Raw genomic sequence first — 22,520 nt, 5'->3', positions numbered from 1 at the left:
AGTCAGTTGGTGGGCTCCAAGTTCAGTGAGTGAGCCTATCCCATAAAGTAAACTGTAGAGTGACAGAGGAAGACACCTGATGTCTATCTCTGGCCTCCACATGTGCACACATTGATGCTCACACTCATGTACATAATACATGCACACAAAATAAAAATTCAAAATTAAAAGAATAAGGGAGATGACATTTAATGTAGTATATGTCTTGTCCATTTAGCTAGACTTTTAATATTTGTCTGTTCCCCTGTTAACTTTTCCTTTGGGCCCAGTTAAACCTTACATTCTGCAGGAAAAAGCAAAACCAAACCTAACCAAACAAAACACACACACACACACACACATGCACACACACACACACACACATACATACACACATACACACACAAATACATACACTTACATATGTATTTATACATGTTTATATATACATACATGGAGACTTAGCCTAAAAAGAGTTTTTAATTCAACAAATCTTCTTTGAATGTCCTAGGTATGATCACAGTGTTTTCTAACCGCCTGGGCTGGCACAACATGGAGTTGCTGCTTTCCCAGTTTCAGAAGAGGCTTACATTTGGCGTCCAGAGGGAGCTGTGCGATCTGATCCGGGTGTCCTTGCTTAATGCTCAGAGAGCCAGGCAGCTCTATGCTTCTGGCTACCTTACTGTAGGAGACCTTGCGAGAGCTGATACCGCGGAGGTGGAGGTGGTGCTGAAGAATGCTGTGCCTTTCAAAAGGTAGCAGCTCCCTTTGTCTGTGTTAGCGCTACTAAATGATTTAAGTAATAGAAAATATATCAAAACATTTTTCTTGTAGAGAATCTTATTACATGGTATGACAGAAAATGTGGCTACTTTTTTCTCTTGAGGATTACTTTTTATTTCTTTTTACAAATTTTGCGTGATTGAAAAGGCATGTGTAAAATGGTCATAATTCTCTCCTTCAAAGACTGAGTACAAGTAAGGTACCAGTGTTTTCTGCTTTGAAAATTTTGATTTTCATTACATCTCCAGAGCTCATCTTAAACTTTGGTCAAGAGTACTTTACAGTGCATGCCTTTCAAATGTGCTTTGGAATACTAGCCCCTCAAAACAGCTTGTGAAAAGAGGTTCTTTTGCTGTGTTTGGAGGGGGGGAGGTACTAACAACACCCTGCATGGACTGGTCTATACTCAAGGAATTATTTACTTTCTCTGTGAGTTCACTCCAAAATTTAAAAAAAATGAGGCAGAGATTACGGCTCTTCGGTTACTTTCAGGCACTAGCAATTTTATTTTCATGAACATTACAAATGTATTCTAGCCAGGCGCAGTGGTGCACGCCTTTAATCCCAGCACTTGGGAGGCAGAGGCAGGTGGATCTCTGTGAGTTCGAGGCTGCCTGGTCTCCATGGTGAATCCAGGACCACTGGGGCTACAGGGAGACCCTGTCTCAAAAAGACCAAAAAAAAAAAAAAAAAGTATTCTAAGCCAGATGTGGTGGTGTACACTTTTAATCCCAGTACTCAGAAGGCAAGCATTATTTGTGCGATCAGGGCCAGCTTGGTCTACATAGCAAGTTCCAGGCCAGCTGTGGCTGCAGGGAGGCCTTGTCTCAAAAAGAAAAAAGACATATATTCTCAGACCAAGCTTCCATCTCACATCCTGTTCAGTGTTTCTTCCCTCCATAGCATGCTATGCCTGATTCATGGTCTAAAACCTACAGCTTGTATGGGAAGGAATGGGGGTGTAGTCTCTTATAAACCTCTTGGCTTTTATACATCGCTTGCATTACTCTTTCTTGTTAATGATTTTAAGGTTTAAGGTGAGAAGAGATGAGCTGTAAAGGGACAGAAATTCTTCTTGAGTGGTGTTTCTTTAATGCTGGCCTATGTCCACACTGAAGCTTTTTCTTGATGGTGGTTTTGTTTTTATCCCCATTTAAAATCAGATGTATTTGCTTTACAAGTGATTATAAAAGTCTACATGTTCATTGTGGAAAATTTGAAAAATGCCAAAAATATAAAGCATAATACTAAATCGTTTATAATTCCACTAATTAGCTATAATCAATAATTGATATTAACAGCAAGGTGTGCCAGGGGATGAATGTTCTACCTAGAACAAACCTCTTCTTTTCATAGACTCTTTGGAGATAAACCGTGCTCAGAAGCATGTACTAGTAGTTCCTGAGGTAAAGAAAATCAGATGTAGTCAGGCATGGGAATAGTATACCACGGATCATCCATAACTCTTCAGGGAGTCATCTGAAGGCAATACACATTTTTAAAGGATGAATTGAAAGCACTTGCTTGTTTGTAAGCACACCTTGTGGATCACTTCTGTATTGTGATAAGGTTGATGCTGCCATGATTATGCCTATACTGAGGTCTAGAGCCTTTACTCATGAAAATTAGTTATATTGACAATTTACTAAGTTGCATTCTCCTGTCAGACTACTGCTGGAAGACCAGTTGCTTCAAAACCACACCAACAGAGCCAATCCTTGTTTTTAGATATATTTAAGTATGGCTTTTCTTGGCACCTGTGCCATTGTGAGTGGTGGTGAATATCCTTTTATATGTTTCTGGGCTATCTTTGTGGATTATCTGATTAGGTCTTTTCCTTAGATTTGTGTTGGATTTTTTTTTTTCTCCCTTAAAGAACTTACTCTTTTTCAAATTCATTTGAATGTTTTTGCTTTCTACCTGATATGTATATGAATGCTTCTTCACAACTTGGCTTTTATGGTGCTTTCGACAGTCTAAATTTTAATTTTGTGCGTGCATGTGTGTGTATACGTGTGTGCAGGTATACATGGTCATGCATGCACGTTCAGAGGCCACTAGAGGACATCAGGTGCCCTCTATTGTCTTCTGTCTTACTCTCTTGAGACTGGGTCTCTCACTGAAGCTGAAGCTTGCTGTTTCTCAAATAGGCTGATGGACAACAGGCCCTAGCAATCCTCCTGTCTCTGTCCCTCTTACCCTGCTCACTTTCCTTTATGTCCTCATGTGTCCAGATGTCTAGAGGTCAAATTCTTGTCCTTATGGGTTTTTATAGAGATTTCATTACATAAACATGGAAGAAAAGTACATGATCTACTACTGATTGAGTGGGGAAACCCAACTGGCCTGTTTAGTGATATGAATTTTCTATGATTGCTGCTTTAAATGTAATCTATACATTGTGATTTGTAGGATTTCATTGTACCTTTGGAAGTGATGTAGTGTTTCCTTTTTACCAAATTCAATAGGAGACGTAAGTTAGTGGCGAGTGGTTCCATTGTGGGATTTTCATATGTGTATGTCGTTTCTATTTTATGACATTCATGTTGCTGATGTCTTTGTGACTAATGTGTGATCAGTACAGAGCAGGTATGTTTTTTGTTATATGATATAACATTTGAAATATAGTCATGTGTTCATTAGTATCCTTTTTCTTGCTTTTTCCCTCACCTTACTCTAGGCAGTTACATTTTTTCTTTTAGCGAGAGTTGTTTTTAGTTTACTATTTTTAGTGCATTTCTTTCTCCTTGAATTTCCTGTAGTTTTGCTTCATAAAAGTGGTTACTTATTACTTGACATATAAATAAATATTCATAGCTGAGCTCTCTCTCTGTCTCTCTCTGTCTCTCTCTGTCTTTCTCTCTTTCTTCTGTGATTGTGGTTTTGAGCATTAGTTGTGCCCTTTGTCACGTTTCAGGCTGGCTTCAGTCATGTTCTGACACTGGAACAGCTCTCCTTGCTGTCTTGCTCCCCTTTCTTTGAACTTCTTTGCCTTCAGCTTTTAGACATCCTTTGCATTGGAATCCTTTTGTGCACCACACTTTGTGGTAGTTGCATTTTTCATATGAACCAACTGAAAATCTTTTTCTATTAATAGAAGGTTCAGTTTTATTTTTATTTAATTGATACAGTGGAGAAGTTTACTCTTATTTTTCTCAAATTATTTTTCAATTATGTGTATTTTATGACACTTGCCGTGTTTTTCTGTGTTGGGTGTGCTTTGCTGCTCTGATTTTAAATTTTGAAAGATGTGTGCTTTTGTTATGGTAAATTGCGTTTGTGCTCTGCATTATCTGGTTCATCAAGATTTTAGTAGTGTCCTGTAACTTACTCTCTGCTATAGCCATTGAGCTTACCCTTCTTTCTCTTTCCCTTTTCCCATTTAAAAGAAGATTTATTATTTTTATGTGTATGACTGTATTGCCTGTATGTATGTAAGTACATCTGTGTTGTGCAATGCCCAAGGAGGTCAGAAGAAGGCATCAGATCCCCTGAACTGGAGTTAATGGACAGTTGTTAGCTGCCAGGTGGGTGCTGGGAATCAAACCTGGGTCCTCTGCAAGAGCAGTCAGTGCTCTTAACCTCTGAGACATCTCTTCAGCTCCCCCTCCCATTTTTAAGGTACTTTTTTTTTCTACTTTGATTTAACATATAACATTTGTACATTAAATTTTTTTTAACCTTTGTCCTCATTTTGTGGAGGGTGAGGATGCAAGGCTGGTATAACCTGCATTTTTATTTGTTGAAATTCTAACCTTTAGTCTTATTGCTGAAGTACTCCCAGGTATCTCTTAATTGGATGAACTCATCATCCCTTAGACATTGTTTGAGGAAGGCTTAGCATACAAAATCCCTCAAGTTCCTGTATGTTTGACAGTGTTCCTTTCTAGCCTTAAATGTTTGAGGCACAGCTTAGCTGAATATAAAATCCTTGGTCTGCCCCCACCCTCTAGACAAGACCTTCTTATTTAGCCTGGGCTGGCCTTGAACTTGAGATCTTCTGCCTCAGTCTCCTGAGTGCTGGGAGGATACTGACCTATGCCAGGACACCCAACTTCTCTTTTTCCTTTGATTGTTTTTGAAGATACTCATCCTTTGTTGGTTTGGAGTTGGAGTCCTTTTCCTTGTAAGTAATTTAATCTTTTTGTAATAGGACTTGGAATTTTTTTTTAATCTTTGAAATTTAATACCCATGTTAGTTACCTATTTTATGTAGCATATTAACTTAAAAACAGTGGCATAAGAATAACTAAACACTTAGTATCCCCCTGCTTCTGCAAGTAATGGATCTGGGAGCCTCTTTGATGGTGGTTCTAGTTGGGGTCTCTCATAAGGTTTTAGCTAAGTTGTTGGCTGAGACTGTGGTCATCCAAAGGGTTGGCTGGGTCTTCCTCTAGCATGACTCATGCATATACTGACAGGTCAATGCTTGATATACTCCGTAGGACCAGCCCATTCAAATTTTACAATGGTTTACACTCCTGGAGTGAGTGATACAAGAGAGGGCAAAAAATGCAAGCTGCAGTGGCTTTTATGCCTATTCTTGGTTTCTCAGTTCTTTGGCATGAGAGGCTGAATTCGTTCCTGTTACTTTATCGTGAGGTCTCTCAGCCATTCTTTCTTTCTTTTTTTATTTGTTTTTATTGAATTTTTGTGTATTTTTATATAGAATATCTCAAACAATCTTAATCATCTTTATACTCCCATTCCCGCCGGTGCCCTCCCATGAGTCCTCCAATGGAACCCAAAGCCCAGTGTGTCAAGTCCGTGACCCCAGATGTTCCCCAGTGCAAGTCTATCCACTGAGGTCTAGTCAGCCTATCTAGAATCTCTTGTTTTAGGAAGATCTGCTCTTCCTCACCTAGCAGTAATCAGTTACCAATGTTTCTTTAGCTAAGATTGGGGTCTGATGTTCATTTCTCCAGTTCTATGCTGGGTTTTTGTCTGCCTGAGTTTGCATGGGACTTGTATATGCTGACACCATTGCTATAGAATCATATGAGCAGGTTCCCAGGAGCTTTTAGAACTATGTTTCCATATGGTCCTGCACCTCCTCCCTGGCTCTTACAGTCTTTATGCCCCCTTTTCTGCGATGGTCCTGAGTTCTGGCTGGGTCACTACTCATCAAAGAAGCCTATTTTGCTCCAGTCATAGACTATTACCAAGTACTACAACCAGTCACACACAGACATTGTCTATGAATTTCCCAGGCCTAGTGACATACCTACAATGCAATTTCTGCACCTAATGTGCACAGAACATAGAACAGGGGTAATGAAGACAACACTAATGAATCTCTCAGTTCTCATTAATGAAGATCCCTCATGCAGCAGAAGGCCAGGACATAAAAGGTCACTAATGGCCAGAAGAGATTAAGAGTCTACAGATTGTGGGTCCTTGAACAGGACTCCTACATTATTTCTCTAGCCCCTGTCTCAAAAAGACCATATATGTATATATATTTTTTTAATTTTTTAATTTTTATATGTATGAATGTATTGCCTACATGTATGTAAGTGCACCTGCGTCATGCAGTGCCCATGGTGGTCAGAAAAGGGCATTGAATTCCCCTGGAACTGGAGTTACAGACAGTCGTTAGCCACCATGTGGGTGCAGGGATTTGAACCTGTGTCGTCTGCAAGAGCAGCCAGTGCTCTTAACTGCTGAGCCATCTCTAGCCACTCAGCCATTATTTCTTTACTTTTTTTTGCCCCATCTTTTTCTCCTCCTGGTACTTCAATGATATATTTGTTTGACATTTTAGGATTTAGACCATTGTTCTATCCAGAGGAGCATTGATATTTTTATCAGTTAGGTTTGGCTGAACTCATACTCCCAATTTCATACTTCCTGTGATGAGTGGTAGCTCAAGTCTCTGTTAAGACTTTAACATTTTTTTTTGCCAGTTGCATTATACTGATTTCACTTTATTTTTTAGTATGTTGTTTGATTTTTTTCTATATTTTGAGTACATGAATAAATACATGCATAAATGAAATACTAGTGTAGTTTAGTGCATTCTTATATCTCTTCCAGGACCCTTGTCCTTGATAGTTCCTTACATGAATTCATGAGCACATTTCCATCCAAAAGCTTCTGCTCCATGTATTTCTTTCTTTGGTGATAGTGCAATAAATACTTAGTCCTCAGTGATGGAAATCTTATAAACCTGCCAATTGTACCAAGTCAAGGCAATTCAATACTAATAAACTGATTCAAATTTGTTTCTTCTTTTATAAAAAATTTGTTTTTATTGATTTTTTTTGCATATTTCAAAATTACATTTATCTTGTGTGTGCGCACACACACACACACACACATGGTTCAGTCAGAGGACAACTTGTGGGAGTTGGTTCTTTCCTTCTACCGTGTGGGTCCTTGGGACTGAGCTGGGGTGTCAGGCTTGGCAACAAGCACCTTTACCCACGGAGCCATCTCTTTAGCCTTTAAGTTATTTGGAATATGACCAAACTGGCAAAATTTAGAGTCAGATATGAAGACAGAGTTACTTTTCTGGTTCTGTCTCATTTCTAGACATTCCCCTTCAGGTCTAACTGCTCTGGGTATGCGGAGCTCTGCTCTGAATTCAGGCTCCAGGTTTTACCATGGTGCTGAGTAGAGCCTGCCTTCCCAGAAGTGTGTGAAGATTCAGCCACTGCCATTTCTTCCTTCTGAGTCTTAATGCCTTCCAGGTTGTGCTTTCTCTAGTCCCTTCACATATTTGCTTTAGCCTTTTTTTGTGTGTGGGAGGATTTATTTTAAATGAAAAAAAAATTGTGTTTTTTTTGTCTTTTTGAAATAGGGCCTCTCTGTAGCCCCAGCTGACCTGGAACTCGCCATGTAGACCAGGCTGGCCTCGAACTCACAGAGACCCACCTGCCTCTGCCTCCCAAGCGCTGGGATTAAAGGTGTATGCCACCATGCCCAGCCTGTTTTTTTGAGACAGTGTCTCCCTATACCCCAGCTGGCCTAGAACTCACCCTGTGGGCCAGGCTGACCTTGATCTCACAGACATCAGCTTGCCTCTGTTTCCTGAGTGCCAGGATTAAAGTCCTGCACCACCATGCCTGGCTCAGTGAAAATTTTTTTGACCTTCATTTTTTAAAGTTTTTTTTTTTTTTTCCCGGAGAGAATCTATCCTAGTAGGATTTTCCTTTTTTCAATGCTATTTAAAAATTGCAGAACCACCCATCCATTTCTGGTGCTTCATCTTGTATATAACTCTTACACCAGCTGACATAGAATGAATTTTAAACGTTTGTTTATTTTCCATCTTCCCCAGCTAGAATGTGAATACCCTGTAGCATCTCTCTGTTATTCAGTGCTGTCATTCATCCCCTTAGAACAGCTTAGACTGAATGAATGTGTTATATGAGTGAATGAATCAGTGTACTAACGTTCTTTCTATTTCCTTGAATAGTGCCCGAAAAGCTGTGGATGAGGAAGAGGAAGCAGTTGAAGAACGTCGTAATATGCGAACTATTTGGGCGACTGGCACAAAGGGTTTAACTGAAAGGGAAGCAGCAGCCTTGATAGTGGAAGAAGCTAAAATGATTCTGCAGCAGGACTTAGTTGAAATGGGAGTGCACTGGGATCCAAATTCACCCTTGAGTTCTAACACGCATTCACTGACTAGTAGCGAGTCAGAAATAAAGGCACACACATTTAAATCCCAAGCTAAGAGTTCTTATAAAAGATTAACATCAAAGAACAGAAGCAGTGTACGATTGAGTGATTCTTCTGAAAAGCAGTCACCAAATACAGTGCGAGATTTAGATAAAAATAGTGAGCATGCAGATTCCTCTTTTTGTACCTTCCAGGAAGGGAGTCACAAACATCAGGCACATTCCATGTTCAGAGCAGGAAAATGGACTTCCTTGTGCATAAATGAAGAAAACCTTGCAACCTCTCTGGACGATGGAAAACCAAGCACTAAGGAAGTTGCTCAGACTTTCTCATTGGAGAAAACAAGAAAAACTTCTTTGAATTCAAGTTCAGAGAAAACGGGCACCAGTTTTCCATCTTGGAAACACAGAAAGTATAGGAAATTGTCTTGGGTCAGTAACTCCATGCCTGACTCGGGGATGCAGAGAGTTGATTTACAAGGACAGACTATATCCAAACCTGTTTTAAATGAAGACTCATTTTCTTCAGATGAGCAGAATATGGAATTTAGAAGTTCAGGACTATTTACCAAAAACCAAAAATTTACCAAAAATTTTCCTTTTTGTGCCAAGGAAAAATACAACAAAACCTCATTCCTGTTACATATGCCCCAGTCTTGCTTACAGAAAAGAACAAAAAGGAATGGTGTTGCTGTGGGACATTTTGTTGCAGGATCCCCAGGTATGACTAGTAATGGAAGAGGATTAGCTGTCATTGAGACGGAAAAACTAAATGAAGTGCAGATAGAGACTGGCTCAGAAGACCAGGATGTTTCTGTGAAGCATCATGATATCCATCCAGTTAGCCAGTGCCTGGAAAGGCAATGTGATAAGCGGACAAGCACTTGCATTCAACAGAAAAAACTTAAGGAGAAAGAAATGCTCTGTGAAGCAGTAAGTAGTTATATGTCTAGAGACTCAAGTGTTACCAGGACTATCAAATATGACAACGTAAAGCTTAGTAGCAAGGAAAAGAAATCAAATCACTGTCAGGCATTAGGAGGTGATAGAAGCAGAACTAAGGTGCCTAGTAGGTTACTTCAGTCAGCTGCAGAATTTGGTCAAGCAAGAGGCCAACATGAGAACTTTCTTAATTCTTCTAGAGTACAAGAAAACACAGATACTTACATAACAAACAAAACTGAAAAAAATCATGTTTCTAACTTAGGTTTAGTCTTCTGTGATTTTGGAGATAGTTTCTGCCTAGATACTCAGTCAGAAAAAATAATCCAACAGATACCAACTGAAAATGACAAACAAGGAATAAAGGCTACCACCCTGGGAGCAGGCCTAATAGAGAGGAGTGTAGACACTCAGAGCTTAGAGCACTCTCCTCAGAATGAGAGTTGCAGAACTCCTGGTGAGCGGCATTCCCCAAGAATATCTAATACAGACCATTTGGACATTAACATGGTAGATACTGTGAACCAAAGCACTGAAAACGCCACCAATAGGCTAACTCCAGAAAGCCCAAATTTTCATTCTCCAATACTCCTGGGGGAAAATGAACCTGGCTTTAAAGAGAATGAACATTCTGTTACTGACTCCCAATTAAACAGTTTTCTTCAAGGTTTTCAAACACAAGAAATGGTGAAACCAGTCATACCACTGGATCCTCAAACAAGAACTCCCACTAGTATAGAGGAAGAGTGTCTACTGGGCCCTGAAAGCAGTTTGAATATGAGTGATAGTATACTATTTGACAGTTTCAGTGAAGACTACCTAGTAAGAGGACAGTCATCTGATGTACAAGCAAAGCAGCCTCTCCTTTCTGAAACAACAACAGCACATTTCAGCAATTCTCCCTGCCTACAAGAGGACCCAATTATAACAGCAAATGTAAATAAGCATCAAGATACTCAGCAGCAGTTGACTTGTTTCAGTGGTGACTCTATTATATTTTCAGAAATGGATTCTACTGAGATGGCTGAAGCTTTAGACAATATGGCTATGTTTCCTGCCCAAGAGAAATGTAACTCAGTGTCTCTTAGGGATTTAGAACTAAGTGATTCTGAAGTGAGAGGTAATGAATATCCTCAAGGAGCAGTAATTGGAGGAGATCAAAGGGGAGGAGCCCAAGAGTCCAAACTCACTGAGACAAGGCAAGATAATTCATTATTATGGTCAGGGATATCATTTGACTTAAGTCCAAGACTACAAAGGATTTTAGATAAAGTGTCCAGCCCTACAGAAGATGAAAAGCCAAAATTAACACACACAAACTTGTCTTGCTTGAAAGGAAAAAGTATAGAATTAAATGAGAGACAGGAAATGAATTCAAGTTTGGAGACAGTTCAAGTTCAGAGAACTTCATTTTTCCCTAATAACGAAGTTAAAAGCAAGGTTGAGGCGCTAGAGAACAAGGCCAGTCCTGGTGGAGCGTCATCTCCCTCACCTTGTAAAGAAAGCTCTGTAGCTAATGATAATGGCCTCATTCCTCCCACACCCTGTCCAGTGCCTGCTTCGAAGCTGGCATTTCCAGAAATTCTTGGCACATCTGTGAAACATCAGAAAACTAGTAGTGTCTTACAGCCTGGCGAAGCTTCTTTATTTGGCTCACCTTCAGATACTCAAAACCATCATTTAAGTCAAGAGAGTAGAAATGGTTCCAAAGGTGTCAGTCCTGATCTAGGCACAAGTATTTCTCTGCAGTTGTCTCAGGATGGATCACAGTTAACTCCAGTCTCATGCAATTCGGAGAGCTTGACCATAATTGATGTAGCAAGTGACCAAACTCTGTTTCAAACGTTTGTGAAGGAGTGGCAAGGCAAAAAGCGATTTTCCATCTCGCTGGCTTGTGAAAAGATTAGAAGTTCAATGTCTTCTAAAACTGCCACCATTGGTGGTAGGTTTAAGCAAGGTATTTTTTAATTTCAATTTTTTCTGCCTTTATGAATTAGTGGCCTGAAATTTAGAATTTTTTAGTAATTAGGTGTTATATACAATTTATTCAAAATTGAATAAGTATATCCTTTTAATAAGTGTCTTCTCTGTGAATATATGTATACTGCAGCTTTTATTTATTTGACCTGACTAGTTATTTATTGCCCTCCATTGAGAGAGCTATCCATCATATTTTAATGGGAATATATACAATTTATTCAAAATTGAATAAGTATATCCTTTTAATAAGTGTCTCCTATGTGAATATATGTATACTACAGTTTTATTTATTTGGCCTGACTAGTTATTTATTGCCCTCCATTGAGAGGGCTATGCATCATATTTTAATGGGAATATAAATTTATAAAAATAAAGATAATAAGCATCTCTGGGTGTCCCAGCCCCACAGCTTCCTGGAGCCAGCAGCTATCCTGGGTAAGTTTGGTTGAACCCAATGTGCCTTGATGCCCCCAGCCTCATTAACCCTCCCAGCTCCCCCACCCCATCTCTCCTCCTAGCAGGGGGACTGGCACATTTCTTGTCTTGGCACCCCAGACCTTTGGGTTGATCTCTTGGCCCAAACTCCCCACTGTTTCCTAAACCTTTGCATCCAGACCAACCCAATTCCTCCCTTTAGTCCCCGGGAGCCCTTGGGGCCTCTTCCAGTCCCCACCTCCCTTTGCCTCTCTAGGCAGCCCAGCCCCATAGCTTCCTGGAGCCAGCAGCTTTCCTGGGTAAGTTTGGCTGTGCCCACTGTGCTTGAATCCATCAGCCTCATTCACCCTCCCAGCTCCCCCACCTCATCTCTCCTCCTAGCCTGGGTACTGGCCCATGTCTTGTCTTGGTACCCCAGACCCCTGGACTGACCTCTTGGCCCAGTATCCCCACTGCTTTCTGATCCTTTGCATCCAGACTAACCCAATTCCTCCCTGTAGTCCCCAGGAGCCCCTGGGCCTCTTCTTGTCCCTACCTCTCTTTGCATCCCTGGGGACCAGCATCTTTCCTGGGCCCTGCTCCCAGGCCAGTCCAGCCTTCAAATTCCTGAGGCCAGCATCTTTCCTAGAGGGATCCAGACCATATGAGAAAGCCTGAGAGTTTCTGAGCCTCATCTGATTTGAGCCTCTGGGAACTCCTGAGCAGCAACAGGAAAACGATTTGGCCACTCTAATATAACATCAAAAGAGAGAACCTGAAGCCTAGACCAACCAGCTTTTCATGCCCAACAAGTAAACCACAGAGTCACATAAAGTTTAGAAAAAGAAGCAGACCTAAACTCAACAAAGGAGGGCTTGACTCTGACAGAAGAATCAGAATCTACAAAAGAAATCCACATGTCAAATTCACAGAGAAAAAAATAACATGAAAAACCAAAATAATGTATCCCCACCTAGTACCAACAGTCCTCTAAAGGAGTACAATGAGAACCTCTTAGAGATAACACAGGACATGGAACTCAAAAGAACAATTATAAGCATGATAAAAGAATTCATTGAATTTAAAGAACACACAAAGAAAGAAATCAAAGAACTGAAAGAAGGTAGGGATAAACTTCTGAATGAATTCAAAAAAGAGTTAGAAATCTTGAAGAATACTTAGGCTGAAATGAAGAAGGAAGTGAAACACTCGGTAAGCCAATTAGAAATGAAAGGAGAAAGCCTCACCAATAGAATGAATGAAATAGAAAACAATATCAAGACTGGAAGATAATGTGGACAAATTAGACCACTCAAGCAAAGATTTTGAAAAATTTAAGAAAAAAAAAGAATACAATATGCAGAAATTGTGTAACATTGTAAAAAGACCAAACTTATAAATCATAGGCACACAGGAGAAGAATCTCAGGATAATGGTATGGACCAGATCATCAACAGAATTGTAGAAGAAAATTTCCCCAAATTAAAGAAAGACATGCCCATACAAATACAAGAAGCATATAGAACACCAAATAGACAGGACCAGAAACAAAACTCTCCACGGCACATCAGAGTAAAAACACTAGATGTTCAGAACAAAGAGACAATGCTGAAAGCTGCAAAAGAAAACAAGTCACATATAAAGGAAAACCCATCAGGATTACAGCTGACTTTTCAGTGCAAACTATGAAAGCCAGAAGAGCCTGGACTAAAGTATTCCCAGTTCTAAATGACCACAGATGTCAACCCAGATTACTTTACCCAGCCAAAATGTCTATCATAGTTGAAGGGGAAAGAAAAATCTTCCATGAAATAAATAGGCTGAAATAATTCATGTCCACAAAACCAGGCCTTCAGAGAGTTCTTGAAGCAATACAAGAGCTGAAGAAAGGAACAACTATACCCAAGGGGTTATGGAAAGAAATTTAATGAAGGTATAACAATGGAAATGCACAGCTACACCAAGAATGTAAACAGAAATAAAAATGACAGGAATCAATATGCATCTTTCATTAATAACTTTAAATATCAATGGACTGAACTTCCTAGTCAAAAGACAGACTAGTTGAATGGATTAAGGAACAAAACCCATCTTTTTTGTTGTCTGCTAGAAACTGATCTCACTTTCAAGGACAGGCACTACCTAAAGGTGAAAGGATGGAAAAAAAAATATAAAAAGCAAATGGTACTAAGAAAAAAGGAGGCATTGTAATTCTAATATCTGACAAAATAGACTTTAAAACTAATCAGAGTTAAAGAGGGCCACTTCATTCTGATCAAAGGAACAATTGACCAAGAAGATAATACAATTATGAAGATATATTCACCAAATTCTGGCGCACCCAACTTCATAAAATCAGTACTACAGGACTTTAAGACCCAGATTAATACCAACTCATTAATAGTTGGGGGCTTCAATACCCCATTATCTCCATTAGATAGGTCAATAGGACAGAGAATTAACAGAGAGACATCTGAATTAAACAATACCATACATCAAATGGGCCTAACAGACATCCACCGAATATTCCACCCAAGCACCAAAGAATATACTTTCTCTTCAGCGCCCCATGGAACTTTCTCCAAAATTGACCATATACTGGGGCACCAAACAAACCTCAACAGATAGAAAAAGAGTGAAATAATTCCATGCGTTCTATCAGACCAGAATGCAGTAAAGCTTAAAATCAACACTGGAAGAAACTGTAATAACTTCATGAACACACAGAGATTAAACAACGCACTCTTGAATGATTAATGGGTCAAAGGAAAAACTAAGAAAGAAATAAAAGTATTCCTGGATGGTACAACACAACAAAATGAACAATGTTCATTTTGAGCAGGACAGTACAACACAACAAAACCTCTGGGAAATGTTGAAAGCAGTCCTTAGAGGGAAGTTTATAGCTCTAAGTGCCTACATTAAAAAAATCAGAGCACAGATAAATGACAACATTGCAGCTCATGACACTCGAAAAGCAACAGCAAATGAAGCCCAATCCGCGCAGACAATAAGAAATAACAAAAATCAGAGCAGAAATTAATAGAAACAAAACAATACAAAGAATCAATGAATCCAAGAGCTGGTTCTTTGAAAAGATAAACATGATTGACAGACTGCTAGCCCAGTTAACCAAAAGAATGAAAGAGAACCTCCAAATCAGGAAAATCAGAGATGAAAGGGGAAATGTCACAACAGATACCAAAAAGATCCAGAACATTATAATTGAATACTTTAGAAACCTGTATGCTATTAAATTTGAAAACCTAAAAGAAATGGCTGTGTATCTAAAAGCATGGGAACCACCAAAACTAAACCAAGAAGAGATCAGTGGCTTAAACAGACCCAATAACACATAAGTAAATTGAAACAGTAATACAAAACCTCCCAACTAAAAAAAGCCCAGGACAGGATGGATTTACAGGAGAATTCTACCAGACATTTAAAAAAGATCTACATCCATTTCTGCTTAATTTATTCAAAAGGTAGAAATGGAGGGAGAACTTCCAAATTCCTTCTATGAAGCCAGCATTACTCTAAAGATACAACCAAAAAAAGAAGCCGGGTGTGGTGGCACATGACTTTAATCTGGCACTTGGGAGGCAGAGGCAGGCAGATCCTCTGAATTCGAGGCCAGCCTGGTCTACAGAGCAAATTCCAGGCAGCTGGAGATACAGGGAAACCCTGTCTCAAAAAGACAAAAAAAAAAAAAACAACAAAAATTATAGACCCATATTGTTAATGAACATAGATGCAAACATTCTCAACAAAATACTTGCAAACCGCATACAGACACACATCAAAAAGATCACCATGACCAAGTTGGCTTTATTCCAGAGATGCAGGAATGATTCAGTATATGTAAGTTAATAAATGTCATAAATCACATAAATGGACTCAAAGACAAGAACCACATGGTCATCTCAATGCATGCAGAGAAGGCCAATTCCAGAGGGAATTGGACTGGAAGGAACATACCTTAACATAATTAAAGCTATATCCAATAAACCCACAGCCAACATCATTCAAAATGGAGAAAAACTGGAAGCATTCCCATTAAAATCAGGAATCAGAGAGGGCTGCCCACTATCTCCGCTCCTTTTTAACACAGTGCTTGAAATTCTTGCAAGAGCAGTAGGATGAGATGGAAATTAAAGTAGTAATAATTGAAAAAGAAGAGATCAAATTATCCCTTTTGTGCTGATATGATATCTAAGAGATGCCAAAAATTCCACCAGAAAACTCCTAGAAATTATTAACACGTTCAGTAGAATGGCAAGCTAAAAATTAATCTACAAAATCTGTCGCCTTTCTAAATACTAAAACAATCAGAAAGAGTACATGGAAACACTCCCTTTCACAATAGCTGTAAAAAAAGAAAAAAAAAAATCTCGGAATAGACCTGACCAAACACATTAAAGACCTCTACAATGAAAAATTTAAATCTTTAAAGAAGGAGATTGAGGAAGTCACCAGAAGATGGAAGGACCTCCCATGCTCATGGATTGGAAGAATTAATATTGTGAAAATGACCATCCTACCAAAAGCCATTTATAGATTCAATGCAATGCCAATCAAAATTCCCATGACATTCTTCACAGAGTTGGAAAAAAACCATCCTAAGATTCATATGGAATCACAAAAACTCGGATAGCCAAAGCAACCTTAGTACTAAGAGCAATGCTGGAGGTGGGGGGGGGGTTACTATACCAAAGTTTAAACTGTATTACAGAGCTATAATCATAAAAACAACATGGTACTGGCACTAAAATATGCCCGTAGATCAATGGAACAGAATTGAAGACCCAAATATGACTACATGCCATTTCAGCCACCTGATATTTGACAAAGTGGCCAAGAACATTCACTGGAGCAAAGACGGCATGTTCACCAAATGGTGCTGGCAAAACTGAATCTCCACCTGTAGAAGAATGAACCTAAACCCCTATTTTTCACCTTGCACAAAAGTCAACTCCAAATGGATGAAAGACCTCAATGTGAAGCCTGAAACTCTGAAACTGTTAGAAGAAAACATTGGCAATAACTTCAAGATAAAGGTGTAAGAAATGATTTTTCTAAACTGGACATCAGTTATTTAGGAAACAAGGTCAAGAATCAACAAATGGCACCTCATTAAACTAAAAAGCTTCTGTACATCAAAAGAACCAACCAAGGAAGTGAAGAGAAAATGAACAGAATGGGAGAAAATCTTCACCAGTGACACATCTGATAGAGGTTTAACATCCAGAATATATAATGAACTCACAAAACAAAGAATCAAGAAAGTAAGTAACCCAATTAAAAGATGGGCTAAGGAGCTGAACAGAGTGTTCTCAAAAGAAGAAATAAAGATGGCTAAGAAGCATCTTCAAAGGTGTCCAACATCATTAGTAATCGGGGAAATGCAAATTAAAACCACTTTAAGATTCCACCTTACCCCAGTCAGACTGGCTAAGATCAAGAGAACAAATGATACCAAATGTTGGAGAGGATGTGGGGAAAGGGGAACGAACACTCATCCACTTCTGGTGGGATTGCAAACTTGTTCAACCCCTATGTAAAGCAGTGTGGAGAACTCTTTAAAAACTACAAATGAACCTACCATTTGACACTATTATACTGCTCCTTGACATATACCCAAAGAACTCATCCTATTGCAGAGACCCTTGTACATCCATGTTTGTTGCTGCTCTTTTCACAACAGCTAAGAGATGGAGGCAACCTAAGCGTCCCTCAGGTGATGAGTGGATAATGAAACTGGTTCATTTATATGATGGCATTTTATTCAGCAGTAAAGAAAGATGAAATCATGAAATTTGCAGATAAATGGATGGATCTAGAAACTGTTATACTGAGTGAAGAAACACAGACTCAGAAAAACAAACAATATATGTTCTCCCTCATATGTGGATCCTAGCACCAAATCCTTATAAGTGAGTATGTATCCATACATAACTACAGGAACCAGGATAATGAAAAGGAACCAGGAAGGTAAAGGAAAAGAAAGAATCTGAAAGAGAAGAGCAGTAGGATACAGGCCTTAATAAGGGAGATATGGATAAAAATGGGGTTATTTTAAGGTGGGGGAGGGTTATAAAAGGAACCTTGGGAATAAAGGGAAAGAAGGAGCTCAAGAGTGGTGGGACCATAGGAGAAAAGTATTATTACAGGAGAAATGGGAAAAATGGGGGCATTTTAAATGGGCAATCCATGGTGGAAGGGTTAGACAATGCGAGAGATAAATAATGCCTAGCTAGTTGTAAAAAAACTAGAGGGAACCATATTAATCGACAACCTACTGACAAATTCTACATACATCTAGCTCAAGGAATATATGTCTAGGCAAGGTTTATCTCAGAATGTTTGGTCCTTGCCCAAGCTTTGTCTACATAGCACATGGTAATTAAAAGTACCAGACTGGTGGAATTAACCTTGATGTCTAACAGCCATACTTTGAGGCTTATACTGATTTGGTCAGAGGGACATAAAGGACAGTTTTTCCTCCTTCCCCTCCTAGGTTGACTAAGTTCCAGGGAACTATGAGCATTCTCTCAAAGTGTCCTATATTGATCAAGGAGGCCATGGAGACCCCACCAAATGGACTTGAACCAGTGTCCAGTCTACAAAGAGGAGGGTCAACACAGAGAAAATATTTCCTCCATGCTTCCAAGTGAAGCCAGCCATGGTTGAGTAGGACCTTTGACTTATCTTCCCATAGGTGGAGCTGGTAAAAGAAAGGAGTCAGGGGCTCCTCCCAAACCTGCAAGACCCCTGAGGAACAGATCCTCCAACAACCTTAAGAGTAAAAATAAATTGGCTTATCTGGGCCAACTGTATGTTCTTAAACGCTCAAAAGGAAAGTATAACCAAAGATTAAAAGGATCGATATAATTCTTTAAGAGTCCATGTGTATAGCTAAAAGCTACATAACAAGCAACAATGCCAGACAGGAGATACCTTCCTTTGAGTTGTTTGCCAGTTTCATCCAAGAGACTCCCAGACAGTAACCCAGCATAGAACTGGGCAAAAGAACAGTAGACCCCAATCTTATCTAAAGGAATATTGGCAACTTAGTGCTGCTAGATGTGGAAGAGCTGATCTTCCTAAAACATGGAACTCTAGATAGGCTGACTAGGTTCAGCGGATGGACGAGCACTGGAGAACTGCTGGGGGTATCAACAACACAGTGGACAGTAACAGGGATTACAGAGTATATGGGCTCCAGTGCAGGGTGGAGACTATGGGAGGGTGTGGGTATATAGATGAATAAGGTTGTTTGGGTTGTTCTGTATGAAATACACCACACAAATCAAAAAATTTTAAAAAATGAGTGGTTCTATCTGAGGATGAAGCATAAGAATAAAAAAAAAAAAAAAGGATAATATATATCTTGAATATGATCAGACTTTTATGATATTTTAATGTTGTGACAAGTGTTTTTTATGAAGCATTAGTGCTCATGAATTGCTGTTGTAGTGTCTTTATTTGCTTAATTACAAAAGTACATTGCAGATAGGTATTATATTTCTCAAGATTAGCTCTTGAGTATTAGAGCTTCTGATGAATTGTATGCTGAAATGTTGATTCCAAATCTTCACAGAGCTTTTCCATTTTTCCACAGTTAAACCTTTTGGTCAAGTAATGCCATGAATATTTCTATCTTTTGATTGTGGGGAATAGCTATAATTAGCATGCCAACTGGTCTGTAGAGGTTTGAGTAGATTTCATAAATCTCTATATTTATGAGTGAATTTGTCATCAAGTTGCAAGTATTTGTCCATCAGTTCATGAAGTACATGTGTTGATGGCAAATTTTATGTATTTTTAGTGGATAGTATTTTCTATTTTTCATCTATCAAGCATAAAATTGAACACATGTTCTATAGCAGGCTTTATTACAGAAGTATAAGAAATTTCACTTGAATTTAACATTTATGTCTTGTGTTCCTGTGTGTCAATATTTTCCAGGTATTAAGGATATAATTGTAAATAAAATTGGTTGGTTCTTGACCTTTGTGAAATTGAGTATACTGAGTATATATTAATTTAGGGGGGAAAGTTGACTGTAGGTATAAAAATTATACTTAATTATTCACTAAGGAGTAAAACCCTTGGTGTCTCTTGTGAAGAATTGATAAATTTGCTATAAAGTTTTTGTAGCATGCAAGTGCTCTTGTTAGAAAAATTTGGAATGTAGCCTTTTCATCTAGCAGATTCTTCTCTAGTCATTATAGATCTATTTCAGGCAAGGTGTAGTGGATTGTTTTCATGGCAGCATGTATCCTAGTTGAGGTAAAGCACAGAGAGGTCCTACATACTACTTGAAAATGATTGCCTCAATAATTCATATCTTAGAATCTACCAATTTCTTTACTGTCAAACATACAGTTTTGTTTGTTGCTTTTGGATGTTGCTTTTGGATGTTTTGAGATAGTTTTGCCCTGCAGCCTAGGCTCACATTGAACTTGTGGTCATCTTGCCTCAGCCTCCCAATGTGTTCTGCCGTGACTGGTTAAATGAAGTTTTTTATTGTCATAGTAGTCACTTAGTTCACTTGATGTTTCAGTTTTGGAAAACTTTTTGACACTTTTACTTTTGATTCATCTAGTTAGCTCACCTCAGGAAACCCCTATTAGAGATGATGGATTTCGTCTTCATGACTCTGAAGATGTTGTGGTGGTTGGACTGGCAGTGTGCTGGGGTAGAAAGGATGCCTATTATGTTTCATTGCAGAAGGAACAAAAGCATTCTGGTAAGTAATTGGTATTTGGCTGAGTCACTGTGTGATCTGACATATCTATTAAGGGACTAATCTTGTTTTTTGGATAATAATTTCCTGCTATTACCTAGGCTTTATTTTTAAGATTAAAAATTGTTATTTGGATAGTAGCCAATATGTATGTAATTAAGAATATTAACTAGAATGAATTTCACGCTTCCTTCTTCCCTCCATCCACACCTTCCTCCCAGTAGTGTTAGGGACTGAATTCAGGGCCTCACTATTGAAGGCAGGTGTTCTGTCACAGAGCTTTAACCCAGATCAGAATGAATGTTTTGAAAAAGCACCTCCCTTTCTCCCCACTGCCTGTTACATGAGGCTATTAACAATGGGCCATGACAATTTTTTTTTCAGTCTTTCTCTTCTTGTTGCTTGGGTCTGGAGTTCATCCAGAGGCAGTACTGAGCTAGAAAACTATAGATGCTGAATCAACTGTTGGAGGAGACTTTGGAACAAAGGGCTGTGATCTAGAACTACCTTGTGATCTGGTTTTGGTTGTTGGATACTGAACTGTTTGGACAGCAGCATATTAATAAAGATGCCATATACTTTGTGTTTGTAGAACAATATGTTGGACTGAGTAGCTACTTGAACTTTTATTTGTGATACAGTATTAATTAAAATTTTTTCTAGAACTCTTAGCCGTCTTTAACTCCTTGTTCTGAAAATGTAATTTTACTTTTAGAAGTTGTGGTATTTAAAATTTTCGATCATTTGATGACATAGACTATTATAAGTCTAGTCTAAACCCTTATCTTTAGGTTGTGAGGAGCTTCATCTGCATAATTGCTCTGACCTGGATCAATCACTGGGAACTAGATCCTTAGGCTTCTGAATCTTTTTCAGTCTTTTCACTAAAGATTGATGTTTCAAATGACTGAATCTAAGTTTTGCATTAAGACTTTTTTTCTCCTCCAAGAAATGAGTGCCAGTTTGGCACCACCCCCTCTGGATCCAACATTGACTGTGAAAAATAGGATGCGACACCTTCAGTCCTGCTTGCAAAAGAAATCTGACAAAGAGCAATCTGCTGTCATCTATGACTTCATTCAGAGCTATAAAATCCTTCTTCTGTCTTGTGGTGTCTCCCTGGAACAAAGTTATGAAGATCCTAAGGTTTTATGTTATATTTAATTTTTGTATACATCAACATTGTTAATGCTTAGGGTCAACTCTGTGTATTTATTAACTTAAGACTTTCTGAGAAGTCACTTCTCTGTCTAGTAATCTCATTATCCAGAATATAATATCACATACCAGGTGCCTCTCTGTAGATGGAAAGAAATATATACTAACATTCATGGGTTTTTGTTTTGTTTTGAGGAAGACTTTAAAGATTAAAAACAAAACAAACTTTAATTTCAGTTATAAGTCACAATTTTTTTTATCCCATAGTAAATTAGAAGTGAACTGAGATCTATCATGTTTAAGATTATGGTAGCAAAAATCTTAAAGTATTTGTGAAAGTGGAGGCAAAGTGTATGAATATGAGGTGTAAAAAGGGAGTGTTCTTAGGGGCATGGAGACAAATCATATCACTAGTCCCTGAAAACATTGCTTACAGTAGCAAGTGTTCTCTTTCTGATGATGGCTCTGAGGTATTAAGAAGGGGTAGCAGGTTACTGTAGTTAATGTCTAATAGTTTAAGGCCTTAACAGATGCTTATTTATAATATCCTATCTTTAAAGATACACCATTTTCTCCCATGTGTTGATAATAAATACTTGAAATATGCAAAGTTGAAGATTACACTATTTGACAATTATCACCAACATAATAATAGGGTACCTTTTATTTTTCTTTTAGAATTTTAGTTTGTTAGGTTTTTTTGGTTGCTGTGGTTGTTGTTAGTTTATTTTTAAAAAAATGATGGTACAACTCCAGCTTCAAGGCCTAAAAACCACATCAATGACCAGCACAGCAAACAACATTGATGTAGTAGTGGCACTTTTATCTTGGGGGTAATTAGCAGCTATCTAATTGGACTTAAAGCCCACTCAGTGGGAGGAAACTCATGT

The 22,520-nt window shown here is 38.6% G+C and overlaps 1 protein-coding gene across 3 annotated transcripts in view; it reads left to right on the top strand.

Annotated features, from left to right (window-relative positions):
- Polq (DNA polymerase theta) overlaps positions 1-22,520 on the top strand; it is a 124,577-nt gene that overhangs the window by 54,896 nt on the left and 47,161 nt on the right. For all 3 annotated transcript variants that reach the window (XM_029568225.1, XM_008842915.3, XM_029568226.1), the window contains exons 15-18: positions 491-734; positions 8,183-11,286; positions 20,332-20,475; positions 21,422-21,618. In XM_029568225.1, the coding sequence (XP_029424085.1) occupies positions 491-734; positions 8,183-11,286; positions 20,332-20,475; positions 21,422-21,618 (3,689 nt within the window). The remainder of the gene's footprint in view (positions 1-490; positions 735-8,182; positions 11,287-20,331; positions 20,476-21,421; positions 21,619-22,520) is intronic.

This window comes from Nannospalax galili, unplaced genomic scaffold (genome assembly GCF_000622305.1).
Source record: "Nannospalax galili isolate Female #2095 unplaced genomic scaffold, S.galili_v1.0 scaffold18, whole genome shotgun sequence".
NCBI classification, from domain to species: domain Eukaryota; kingdom Metazoa; phylum Chordata; class Mammalia; order Rodentia; family Spalacidae; genus Nannospalax; species Nannospalax galili.
Note: the sequence above shows the minus strand (reverse complement) of the source record. Positions and strands in the feature narration are given on the sequence as shown.